Genomic DNA, 13,476 nt, shown 5'->3' on the forward strand with positions numbered 1-13,476 from the left:
AATGATCAACTAGTTCTCTTTGCACTGAAATCCTCACTATAGTGAGCACACCCATGAAATACAACCATTTCTCCATTCAGATTTACATGACAAGTCCTTAACCACAAAAGCACGAGTGATGGTTTTTATTTACAGAGCAATGTTTGTCTCACAGGGGCCAAGAAATGTGTTTCTGAACAGGCGTTGTGCGCCCTCTGCTGACAGTTGCTGCACCTTCGCTTCAGCTTTATGCCAGAGTCAAACACACTTTAGGAACAAATGAATTATGATCATTTACAGTCCAGTGCAATGTTGACCTGTTTGCATATGACAGTGTTTTTTTCTACACACATTCCAGATGTAGCATTTATTCGTCACTCTGCCCTTATGACATGCTGAATGTCATTAATTCAGTGTTGCATGTGTTCCTGTTTAAAATAAATTTCAAATGTCCCATCTCAGACAAGTGAGCAACACCGGATACAAAGACTCATTCTAGCATCATTCTTGTGGGTCAGTGGTTTGTAACTTCATGTGTATGTATGCATAATTGCATGTGTGTACGGTGTGCAGGTGCCGTGTGTGTGTGTGTGTGTGTGTGTGTGTGTGTGTGTGTGTGTGTGTGTGTGTGTGTGTGTATATTTGTGCTCTGTCTGAAGCTCATAACAGCCCTCTGCTCCTTGTTGTTGCTTCTTGAGGTGTTCCTTGGTGTGGACAGGTGCCTCCGGTATGCTGTGGGCATATTGGCAGCATCGCCATGTCTGTACACCTCAGTGCCAGTCTGTGGGGGCAGCAGGCAAGCTGCTTGAGAGAGCTGTGTGAGACAGGCAGACATCAGCAATGGCATTTAGCACATGAGGGCTCAGCATCTGTCAATAAATTTCAGTCTCATGGAAGGTGAAACAAACTAAATACTGAGGTGAATTATCTGTTATTTTAATCATAGAACACATTCAGAATATAATCATCTACATTATCATCAATATTATTATTATCAATATAAAGTCACTGCTGCTTAAATATAAACTGATCTGGTTAGTTGCATGTTCAGAACTATTATGATGGATTGATTTGTGTCTGCTCACATGCTGAAACATGAGAGATGACAGTGGTAACGTTTGTTGTGCAGGCTCTTTGCTCATTTTGCTGGTCTTGACTGACACCTGAAGGAAGAGGAGAAACTGAGGCAGACAACATAATAATGTCTCAGTCACGACTGTTGTACAAGGTCAGTACAGTTAATATGCTGTAAAATTTAAGTCAGTGTCTTGCAAGTAATCCTGTAGCAGGGTCTCTTACCCTCTTGTGTTTTGGCTCCCTCTCCCAGCAGCATCTCCTGCAGCAGGCTGTCCATTCTGGCTTCACCCAAGAGCTGTGCTAACTGGAGAGTCTCCACCATCTGCCAGGCCACACTCTGCAGAGGAGGCAGCAGCAGCAGGAGCTCCCCAAAGCGTCCTCGCTGCTCACAGGTTGCTTCTTCGAGAAGCAGCTGGGCCTGGAAACGCAGATCTCGAACCGCCTGAGGAAACTTCAGGCCTGGACACTCTGCGAGACGAAGGTAAGAAGACATACAGTATACTGAAGAGCAGAGAGTACACTGGAAAGAAAAGGCTATAGATGCACTTAAGTAAAGGTTTTATCAGGGAAATGTTCAGATTAACAATGATTGAAGGACGGGACAGGACTTTATCAATGGAGATAAGACCAGTAAGACAAGAATATGATTGTTGAATAAGAGACAGACAGGTGACTGAGGTTAAGAGATAGGGTTTAATGTACCATTTTCTAATTTTATATGTTAACGAAAAGTAGGTTTAAGTTTTTGCTAGGTGTAGAAGTTGAGAGATGTGCGAACACCGTTTTTCTTTAATTAGAGTTTCAGGGTAGCCAATTAAATTGAAAGAGTCCTTTGTGGTTACCAGTGTCTCACTGTAAGGCATCCTTTTCTCCACAGAAGATGACAGGGTACAGATCATGTGGTAATGAGGTGAGAAATACAAATCCTGTTACAGATCTCAGCACTGCTCCTGTGTGCAGCATCATCTTTTCATTGGCAAGGGTGTTTCCTGATGGCTGCAAGTTGTTTTGAAAAATCAAGCCAAGTATTTTTAATGAGGAGAAAGAAATAAGGCAGCAAGATTCGGGCTCCTTTCTAATTGACTGTATGTAAACAGAGTGGAGTAATTTTAATTTTTGCTTTAAAAATGGGATTTAGCTCTTTAATTACAAGACATTAATAAATACTGATAAAGCAATAGGGACAGTCTTTGTTTTGTCTTTGCCAATAGGAGATCTGGTCAAATTAAATGTAGGATATTGCTTTTTGTTAGATTTTTTTTTTTTTTTTTTTTTTTTTTTACATGGTTTCCTTTGCAACAGGCAAACATGTCTTTTAACCAAACAGGCCCTAGACCACCAAGAGTCCAGTGATGGATAAAAATGAGAAATAAAGTAAGACCATTCTCTAAATTGTCAGACAAAGGTCTTGCTTTGGTCACCCTGATATCATTATAATCAAACCTACTTTCATATCATAGAAAAGCCTTGTTACATGGTATTTAGAACAGAGGAGTTTCCCTGTATGTATCACTCTATAGGTCATAAAAGCATAATATACTATAAGTTCTGTGGTATGTTGCGCCATATTGGAACTATGTATTGATCAGGTCAGATATGCCATCTGACAGATCTGATTATTTATTTAAAGACTGACTTTGTCTATGAAGTAGTCACAGAAGAGCATGGTAAAATGGGCATAAAAGAAAATAATATACTAGTCGTTTTTACAGTAAGAATGTATTAAAACACTTTTAAAGGGGCTGATTGAAAAGACATTCGAATAAAAGTTTTGTCATAACTGTTATGGTGACTTCTTTCAGCCTGCCTCAGCTGCTCCTGGCACAGGTAAGTAGGCCATTAAACTCAGCAGGCAGCCACCTCTGCTGTCTGCCAAGGACTTCACCGCATCCTGATATTATTAGAGAATCTCCAAAAACACGCCGAAGCAAGACCACTCAGACTAAACTACTGACGCAAAAGGCCAAGAAAATAAACAGATCCAAGAGGGGACATCAGAAAAGTTAACTCTTTGTCTGGTACAATGGATGAGATCAAATGGCAGAACAGAAATTACACTCCACAGCCACGCAGTCACAGGCTGACCTGGGGAAAAGAAGACAACGGTTCTGAGGCAAGCAAACTCTCTGTCTGTGATGTCCAGCTCTCTGAGAGGTTTGACCAGCTCCTCTTGGATTCTGAAAGCCAGTCTGGACACCGCTACCTCTGCACCTCTCAGGGGGATCACAAAGTTGTTACCTGCCCAATAAAAACAAATCCATTCATGTGCAAGATATCTTAGCCTGAAGATTACTGTAGACACATTAAATGTATGGCACATAACTGAATAATGAAATAAAAAAGCGCAGAACCAGAGGGAGGTTTTATCTGTCCTACCTAGAAGGATGAGATTGTAATACGGTAAAGAGCGTCTTGCTGCCCCCAGGATAAGATGTTGTGCAGAGTGGGTCTGTAACAGGGTTACCTGCGCACACACGTACACAGGCATCATGTCGCATGCAGCTGTAACATGCAAATGTTGATCAAACAAAGCACCAAAAACTGATAAATGTAAAAACAATGCATGAAAGTATAAAGTCAGTCAGTTAGTTTAAAGATTGAGAAGATATTCAGTCCTTTGTACCCTGTCATCTATCGATAGGCTGCAGAACTCTGGGATGTGTTTTGCCCATTCCACCAGCAGGAGGAGTTGCTGCTTCATGGATTCAAACATGACTTCCATGCAGGCTGTCCTCTTGGTGTTAATGTCATGATTCCTGGGTGAGACCGGAGCTGGGAACTGAAGAAGCAAAGTATAATGTGAGTTCACAGTGGGCTTGGGGATACTGCAATGTGGGAATGAACCACAAGGTGTGTGAGCGTGTATGTAGGGAGGGAGATAAATGGGATGAGGAAGGTGATGATGCTGCTAGGTGTGTGAGTGCTTTGACACTCAGAGAGCTGTGAAGGTTAAATCAAGACAGGGCAGGTAGAGGAGTTTTTTTTTTTTTCCTCTTATAGATCATCAGGAAACAATGCTGTATGGAGAAAAAAAAACACAGCTGCATATGCCATAGCGACTCATTTGCCAATCATATAATTTTTTTTTTTCCCGTTTTTTCCTCTTACATGCAAAAGCACATATCTGGTTGTTATTAAGCATTTGAAGGTAATTGAACATTGGCACACAATCCCAGACCTAGTGGTGCAATTAAATGGGCTATGATTAGATAGAGTCCCTCGGCAATTTTGTCATTTCTAAGGAGTAACTGAATCCAGCCTACAGCTAGAACATCCACAGAATTTAATGACTGCTTGTGTAAAATGTAACCTATATCGTCTCCGTCTCTGGCCTCCATTTACATGACCTCCAGAAATAGGGAAGGGATCCTTTGGCATATATGAGAAATATAAGTATGGGATCTTAAGCAACGGAGTGTTACCTGTTGCACACTAGCTTCTGCTCGCAGCAGCACACTGATGGACAGAGTGCCCACTGTCTGCCACTTGGCTCTGTGATTGTTGATGCAGTCTCTCTCATTCTGCACAGCTGGAGATTAAAGAGAGGAAAGAACCATCAGAAAAGTTTCTTGGCTTCTCCAGACACCACCTCTGCTGCAAACATCTCCTGAAAGAAAAGACCTACTCTTTGCCTCCACAAGGTCCCTCTATCCTCTGTGACACTGAAGCTGTAGTTCAGGGCCAACATTAGCCATGCCAAATGGTGCCTACTTTGCAAATGTGGCAGAAATTAGTGAAACTTTTTCAGGAATCTTCAGAGATTCAGTGTACATGTTCAGGATGTAAAGTACTATGATGTAATTAAATGTTACCGCCTTTAATATGATATCTTTTGGGAGTCGTTGTGATGTGATATAAATGGGTAGAAATGTACATTTTGTACATTGTAATGAAATGTTTCAGATATAAAGAAACCAAATTTTAATTTGGAGTTTATACTGAATGCTAGTCATACAAGTACTTTGACTGAAGAGTAAAAAAACACAAAGCAGAAATCTTACTGGCGGAGGGAATCGGTAGCATTGCTACTGTGTCTCTTCATTCATCTTGTTCTTTCTATTACTTATCTACTCAAAGTTTCTCCCTGATAAGAAAAGAGTGCTGGTGGGGAAGAAGACAGAAGAAGACAAATATAGAGAAAGCCTTTTCTGATGCACCCTGTGAAGTATGTAGCGCCCTGAAACAAAGTTGTAGAAGGTAACGTTTTAATCCTGTTGTGTAGACCCATCTTGATTTGACATATCTCGATTTGATAGTCCGATGTTGACGACAGCTTCTTGTATTTGCCACTGACAATAAAAAAAAAGGGGCGTGGATGCCTGGATGCTTGATGATGTGGATTATATTTAGCGGAGGAGATGCCATCACATGTTGATGACCCCTCTGTGAGAGTCATTAGAAACAGAGCAATCTGGATGGCTGCAGACTGATTCCAATATGGCTCTGCAAAGTCAGACAACAGGAGCGAGTGTCAGAGTAATCAGTCATCAGAGCTGTTCTCTCAGCAACCAATCAGGAACATATTAATCAAACTAGAGGAGGAGAAGGAGCGGGAGGCTCCCTCTGTGCTCCACTGACATGGTCCTGCATGACAATGTCCCAAAATGAATCTTCTGTGGACATCAGATGAGTCTGGATTTGGAGGGAACAATTACAGGAAGTGTGCTCAGAGGAACTCTACAGAATGAGTTTTGTTTAATGATTTACTTTAAGGCTTGTGTTTCTACCACATGGATTTCTGGATTAATGTGAAAGTGATATTACAGCATTTTATGCAAACCAAGCAAATTAGTTACATAAACATTAAAATTAGTGGGCCTGGCCTTCACTTCAGGGGGTTGTGAGCAGCATCTTTCCAGAAAACTGTAGAGCAAATATTTGCTTATGCTCAGCCGTGGTGAATATTCATGTGTAGAGACTATTCATCGCTCCTCTGATTGCATTTTTTTCCCCCTGCTTATCTGTGGGAAGATAAGGCCAAAGGTATACGCATCACACACAAACACATACATGGAAATGAATCCATGGCACACTCATTGTTGCTCAAGAAAGAAAGAAAAATATGTTTTCCTCTATCAAACCACTGCTCATCTTCTTGTTCTTTCCCTAAAAGTAAGACATGAGCTGCTTTAAATACATATGGTGAACAGTGAAATTGAAAGTTTTGAATATATATCTGAACTAGCAGAATTTAAGCACTGAAAGTGCACCACAGTAAATAAAAAAGAAAGCTGCGTAAGAAAACAAAAATATTTCCTCTGACCCTCCTTTCTCATTCCAGCCTTGAGGCACTTTTGTAGTCTGCAGTAACGACACTGGTTCCTTTTGTCTCTGTCCACAATACATTGCCTGTTGAACCTGAAAGAAACATGTGGTGTACAAACAGATTCACAGCTGTGACATGATATTAAAAGAGTTTTACACAGATTTAATCTTGCATTTCTATAACACTGTTGGACTCAAAAGGTATCATGTGTTTTGATTTTCCATGGATTCTTTTTCTGTCCTTCCCAAAACCTGATGCCTACATTACCCACAGTGCAACTCAACTACCAAGCATCTGGTCTGGTTCAGGTGTGTTATTCTAGCGGTGGATAAGGAGTGTCTTTTTTACACATATGCAGTAGTGCTCCTGACGACCTGTGAACAGACTTTCACTTTGTGAAATCAATGCTTTTCCCCTTTAATATTTGTCAGAGGAAGACAGAATTACTCATGTTGAACATTGTCAGTCATATTCTGTTCTTGAGCATTTACATGTTGTGACCTGATAACTCACTGCACATTCAGGAACACTTTTTGAGGCGAGCTAAGACATGACAGAATCTGTCATCTGCAAAGCGTTGCTCAATCAACCGCTCACATGGGAACGTAAGACACTCCAGCTATATCTCACCATGGATTTAGAGTCCTCTATCATTACATACATGTTATTGCTTCCATGCCTGGACTAGTCCCTGTTATTACGACATGAAGTTTCTTCAAAGATACATCTCACCCTATACTGTGCTGTGGGTGATAACTGTGACACCACAGAATTACCGTTCACTTCAACCTTAAGATTTTTTTTTTCTAATTCTCAAAGTCATTGTTGCTGCTCCCGTTGTGTGTTGCCTGTCACAAAGAGTTTATTGTAATACACCTGTGGATATTAATTATAAAATGAACACGATGTCTTTGAATAGTGATCTGTTGCATCGAGGAAGATCTACTCACCTACAGTTGTAAGCGTGGTTGCTGCGAATGCTCCTCCTGAAGAAGCCCTTGCAGCCATCACAGCTGGATGCACCATAATGTTTACCTGTGGCTCTGTCTGCACAGATGGAACACTGAGTCCTACCTCCATCAGGCTGTGAGAGTGACGAGGTGAGTGCTGACACTGGCGAGTCTGCCAATTAGAAGATAACGTGTCTGATAAAATACAGTATTACAGTATACAGTGAAAATGCCCGAGGAAGAGTTTGACTAGGAGACAAGTGATAGACATTTGCATCATAACGGAGTGGGATTTTCTATGACCTTTGAGACATGGCCTCCTTTTTTTTGGTTGCTAATGAATAAGTAAATATCTTGGAGTCTCAACTAATAAGCCCCACAAGCATCTGAAACAGATCACATGGCTGAGAGAACATCAGCTTTGTTCAGAGCAGACAGGCACCTTGACAGAGACCATCATTCACGATCCTTTTCATCAACGAAGGCACATAATGAATCTTATTCCACCTCTGTGAACAGAAATAACCTTGTACATGGACAGAACTTCGCAGCAAGGTGTTGATTGTGAACCTACGGCCCCCGAGGAATCGCCTGGGCACTGTTTCATGGGTCTGGCAGGAGCAGTGGTGATGATAATAAAAGCAGGGTTATAGGTAGAGATATCACCGCTCTATTTGACTGCCAGTGCCACAGGCCTCAGAAGAGCACTGCTAGTTATAACTCAAGAGGAAGAGGAAACTCCCCATTTAATTAAAGCAGTTAGAGGTCAGTGGCAAGCCAAAGTCCGCTGCTCTCCTCTGGCTAATTTTACATTGGGCGCTCTGTTTAAATTCAGTCTCCCTCCATGTTGCTCTAAATTGCATCCTGCCGGTGTTTGATTGCCGCAGGACTGTCTCTCTTAAAAGCACTGACAAATGCACATTCATGGTGCAGTGTGCTTCTGCACTGATGCTCGCACTGTACGGACCGCAGGCTATAATGTATGTAAATTGCATATTTAGTTTAGGGAGATGAAGCAGCTAGGGATTACAATTTAACAAGGAAAATGCTTTCTGTGGTCAAAGATCAGTTAGATTGAATTAAGAGATTAGAATACATTTGCCTCACAGTTATCTGGGTTAGAAGAGCGGCCTGTTGGTAAAGCTTCTCCATTTAAAGTGGCAAGGAAAGGGCCTAATTCAACTCAGCAGAGCCCTAATTCTAATGATGACAGAGGATAAGATTATGAAGGAAATTAGATCAGAACGTAAACTAATGTGGGAGGCTGCAACGATTAGTTGAAGGACAAAAAATTAATCTGCAGCTATTTTGATCATTGATTTACTGTTTATATCTTTTCTTCAGCATGGATGCTGAACATTACCTGCTTCCAGCTTCTCTGTTGTAAAGACCTGCTGCTTTTCTATCATTGGAGCGTCCTTTGGTTTTGGACCATTGATTGGACTGAGTAAGCAAATTTAAAGGCCTTGGACTTAATGAGGGGCCACAGGTGGATATTCTTTTAAATCAAACAATTAATGGAGAATATCATCAGCACACTAATCGATGATAAAAATAAGTATTAGTTGCAGCTCTAAACTGGTGTATTTCCAATGTGGTTCATTCATAATCATTGACACAGTTTCAGCATTTTGACACTCAGGAGGCTTCTGCTTGTAGACCAGAGGGAATTAGCTGAAGCTGCTATCGTCATACCTGTTGTACTTGTTTGCCGTGGTCTCACCATCATGTTGTTTAAAGGTTCGCCCTTAGTGCCGCCACGAGTGTACTCCACTTTAAACATAGTCCCTGTAAGCTTCATGGCTCCGATGAGGCTCTATGGTTTGGAGGTGAACTTCCAGATCATAAATTCAGTCTCTCCTCATCACAGGTATCCCATGTATGGACCCAATAGCTTCTCTTCCTTTCAGTTTTTGTCAGCTTTTGTCTTTGTGATCCACTCTCTATGTGCTGAACATCTTCATAATGTCATGTTTAATATTTTTGTAGTGAGTTTAAAGCTGCTCTGTGCTGGTCCACTCCAGTGACCACGAAAGTCAGTGAAATTTGGCCCACTTCTGTTTGCTTGTTTCTTATCAGTAAAGCATATCAAGGTGAGAGTTCAGAGGCAGATAAACAAAACTCACCGTGTGGAGGGAAAACACACAGAACACTGTCAGAAACACATATGACTTACATGTTACAATACAGTATATTCATGACTATCACAAAGATAAATGTCATCAAAAAAGTCAATAAAGTCAAAGACAAGTCCAAAGGTTGCCTGCTGGGATGGCTTTTATTTAATTTTAGCTGAAAATTTTACATGGTGTTCTCTTACCTTAGACAATCAATATGGCACAGAAGAATGATAAAGCACAAATAAACAGAGTGGGAGACTTTTGATAAGAGTACAGACGGTGCCTGAATAATCTTTGCTTTTAGTTTTGAGGGAAGTGATATTGTACAACACCATGCCTCATCGCAGGGGGTGACATTTGCTTACAGTGTGTCGCCGTCTCCATAGCGTTGATAAAGAGTATTTTACTTTCATGATAGAGACAGACTTCCCTCTTTTGTTCACCTTTGCCCATAAGTAGCATGTCATCATATCTTGGGTGTTATTGATCAGCACTTGGAGTCCCACTACATGTTTACAAATGAAGCTAATCCATACCTCTTGGATTCACTGTTAAAACTTCAGAAAAGTCATTATGGCTTAGCAAAAACTCTGCTCTGCATTGTTACAAAAGCCAAGTTACATTTGTCACTCAGAAAACAGATAATTCGGCACGCTGCATTCATTACTCATTCACTGAAAACTTGAACAAATAGTTTGTATTCGTTTGCTTTGCAGTAAAGAGAGTAAACTGCATGGCAAACTCATGCCACGCTCTAGGAGGTAAAACTGTTTTATGGTTAATTTCTAGATGCAAGTGTACATGTTTATGGTCTGTGTAATACTCTAGTGTTGTACCATCAATCTTATCTTATTATGTGATCTCAAATATAAGACAGATGCACACTGTGTTCTACATCTTAAGAATATGAGTTAGCCTGTGTGTATTTGGACAGTTCTGAAAGACAGAAAGACAGGGATAGAGGTGAACGTGATCATACCATTTTTTTTCTTTTTACAAATTATAACAAATTATATGTCAGACCACATATGAGCTTTCCCAGTACTGATATCCATCATACTTTGCTGTAATGGGATTTCCTGGGTGAGTAGCACTCCTTCCTTGAATGTCACGCTAGGCCGCAGGTCAGACCTCCCCTGGCAGTGGCTCACACACTCGAGCTTTGTTTAGGTGATTGATAGATCATCAAAACCTCAAAGTCGTAAGAGGACTGCAGCGTAGGCTTCTATGCTCTGTGATATTCCATCAGGAAAGGGTTAAAAATGACCTATGAATATTGATTGTCTGCCTGTCACCTTCAAAATAAAAAAAAAATATGTTACAAACTACCTACTATAACAATACATTTCTCCTTTTAAACTCTCAACAACTTGTTATGACTGAATATGATCTTAATCAATTACAATAAAAAAGTGTTAGATTTAATTTTGTCCATCTGTATTAATCGATTAATCCTCCTGGAGAAGGAAATCAATCATACAGATGAACATCATTCAGGGAACATGGCAGGTCAGGATTTTCTCTGTCCACTAGGGGGAGAAAGAGTACACCATATCTGACCAAGCAGCCTCAGTTTTAATCTATGGAGGAGGAAGGGTACTTATAAAACACTTTTAGAGGTATGATCAACTTCACATTTATTGTTTGTTCCTAAACACGATTACTGCATCATCAAAACATGTCAGCATTCATTCAACTATTAATTTTTAAATAAATGTAAGCATTCTTCAAATAATATTAACTGATGCATTTCTTAATTGATTAAACTTATTAAGATGTGTTGACTTAACCATGATTCATTTTCTGAAATGAAACACTGTCATCTTATAATCTTACTTCCCAGCATGCTCTGTATTCGGGTGAAAACTCTCCATAAGCCCCCCTTTCATTTGCTTGACTCAAATTACATGATGTAGACTTCTTAAGACTTCTTATTTGTCTTTTTTTAACATATATATTAGATATATAACAGGTCTCTTTCTATACTAGAAATAATACAAATTTCAAAAACTCAACCGTGATAGAAAAAAAATTTCATCCATTGCAATCCCAATCCCAACACATGCAAAATTACACCATTAGCTGTTTTCAGGAAGTCATCACAGAATGCAGTTTTAAAAGACAGACGCAGGTACAGGACATCCATAAACAGAGCAAACTCCATTGTCTAGTAATTCATCACACCTGCAGGAGAAGGAAAATTCTGTCTATTCTCAGGCCCTCTCCCCTGCCCTGGTATACGGTCTGCCTGTCAATCTCTGGGCTCTGACTAAGTCCAAGTGTGACCCTCACTCACATAAATAATTTATGCTTTTCCAGAATTCACAATAGAAATAAAAGGCAGGAGTGCTGCATAACAGACACATGTTAGAAAACACTAAATGAATTAAATAAGATATTCTGGAAATATTTGCTCCGAGGACCATTTTCTATGGAGCATTTCTCCAGGCCAAACAAAGTCTGACACATTTGTCTCAGTGAATTTGATTAATAAAGCTGGATCTCAAATCTCCACCTGAATACCAATGCAATGATAAACCCTCACAGATTAATATGATGTACGGAGCAGTGCGAAAAAATGAAACCACAGCCTTTGGAGTTTCATTCAAAAATCGAGGGGAAAGTAAAACAAAGCAGCAAAAATTGGTCATAAAAGCATGGTAAGCGCATGATTTAGTGGGGCGATAAAGAGTGGAAAGGTGGCCATTCATCATGGAGGCTTGCTCACCAGGAGAGGGCCTGTCACAGACACCACCAGGTCTGGGAGGCATTGAGAGAGAGAGAGAGAGAGAGAGAGAGAGAGAGAGAGAGAGAGAGAGAGTGAGAGAGAGAAAGAGAGAGAGAGAGAGAGAGAGAGAGAGAGAGAGAGAGAGAGAGAGAGACTACAATCTGTTTATTCCAATGTCTTTTCCAGATGGACACATACAGACCATAGAAGGGTGACGAGTGCTTTGTCTTTGCCGCTCTGCAACTCCTATTGTCACAGCAGTGTTGAGGGATGGATGTTGTTAACGGCAAAGTAGAGGACCAGACTTAAGGAGGCTTAGAGCTGCAGAACCAGATGATGGGAACACAGAAAGCTTTTTAGTGGTAACTCTACACTGTAACAACACTGGAGAATATAATGGAAACACAGACCCTCATCAATGAATTGCAAATGCCTCTAAAAAGAGGCCCAAATTTGGCTTGCACTTACAGTGTTACTGGGTATTTGTGCTTAAGTAAATAATAAGAACCACAGAAGCAAAACTGTGTGTCTCGCTCATGAATGTCATGTCTCTCTTTTCACTCTCCTACACATCAAGCCAGTGTGACAAGTCAGACAGGGTGCCTGAGAAAAAGCGATTTTTACTTTTTACATGAACAGCATTTCTTGTTTGGTAGCTTCTTTTAGATCAGTGTTTTGGTTTTGTGGTCCCAGTCGCATATAATCATAAATTTGACATTTTACAGCTTTGCACTGATGATTACAGGCTCACAAATAGAAGATGTCAAGGCAAACATTGACTCTGTTATCAAGCTGAAACAACCATCTCCAGTGGGTTGTACAGTAAGGATTTCTGCCTTTACTGTTTTTTTTTCTGTTGATACATCTCTAACACAAAATTATTTTACCAGATCGTTCAGGCTATGAATTTCCATAGACATATATTTTTACGTTGGTACGTTGGTCCATTTTTTTTGCTTTATTTTCAACGCGCAAACAAAACGTCACTTCCGGTTGTCGTCGTTGACTTAATTGAAACAGCCCAAGTTTGATAAGAAGTTAAAAATCGTCTTTATTGTGCCGACGACGGAAAACCGTTTGTTTGAGCTGGAAAGCAAAGTCTTTGATAATTCCAAAAAGTGTCTTTAAAACACCGGTAAGTGTTGTTCACCCGCTTTCGTTTTTTTTAAATTTACGTTTTAACGTTACTTTCAGAAAAACCGGCTTCACGTTAACTAGCTAGCTCTGGCTATGTCTCGGCGGTGACGCTGCTCATCAATGTAAATTAGCTGATGTTAAAAAAATCGTTTAACGTGAGTTTCCGTGAGACTGAAGGCCACAAAACTGGGCAACAACCTACCAAAATGTTGGTCGCTG

At 40.4% G+C, this 13,476-nt stretch overlaps 1 protein-coding gene across 1 annotated transcript; it reads right to left on the reverse strand.

Annotated features, from left to right (window-relative positions):
• Positions 1-749: 749 nt before the first annotated feature.
• Positions 750-9,073, reverse strand: hnf4b (hepatic nuclear factor 4, beta). The gene is made up of 10 exons (XM_076737734.1): positions 8,968-9,073; positions 7,273-7,444; positions 6,320-6,414; positions 4,479-4,585; positions 3,680-3,835; positions 3,433-3,520; positions 3,142-3,294; positions 1,279-1,524; positions 1,065-1,142; positions 750-793 (listed from the first exon to the last, which is right to left on the reverse strand). Exons 1-10 carry the CDS (start codon positions 9,071-9,073, stop codon positions 750-752), a joined length of 1,245 nt encoding a protein of 414 aa, XP_076593849.1.
• Positions 9,074-13,476: the final 4,403 nt, after the last annotated feature.

The sequence above is a fragment of the Chaetodon auriga genome, chromosome 1 (genome assembly GCF_051107435.1).
Source record: "Chaetodon auriga isolate fChaAug3 chromosome 1, fChaAug3.hap1, whole genome shotgun sequence".
NCBI classification, from domain to species: Eukaryota; Metazoa; Chordata; class Actinopteri; order Chaetodontiformes; family Chaetodontidae; genus Chaetodon; species Chaetodon auriga.

What these genes read in the sequence shown, in the direction of transcription:
- hnf4b (XM_076737734.1), bottom strand. Translation starts at nt 9,073, where the DNA reads ATGAAGCTTACAGGGACTATGTTTAAAGTGGAGTACACTCGTGGCGGC. An exon ending in GCCTATCGATAGATGACAGG is followed by an intron (nt 3,521 to 3,679) that starts GTACAAAGGACT and finishes GTGTGTGCGCAG; the next exon opens with GTAACCCTGTTACAGACCCA. An exon ending in GGGAGCCAAAACACAAGAGG is followed by an intron (nt 1,143 to 1,278) that starts GTAAGAGACCCT and finishes CTCTTCCTTCAG; the next exon opens with GTGTCAGTCAAGACCAGCAA.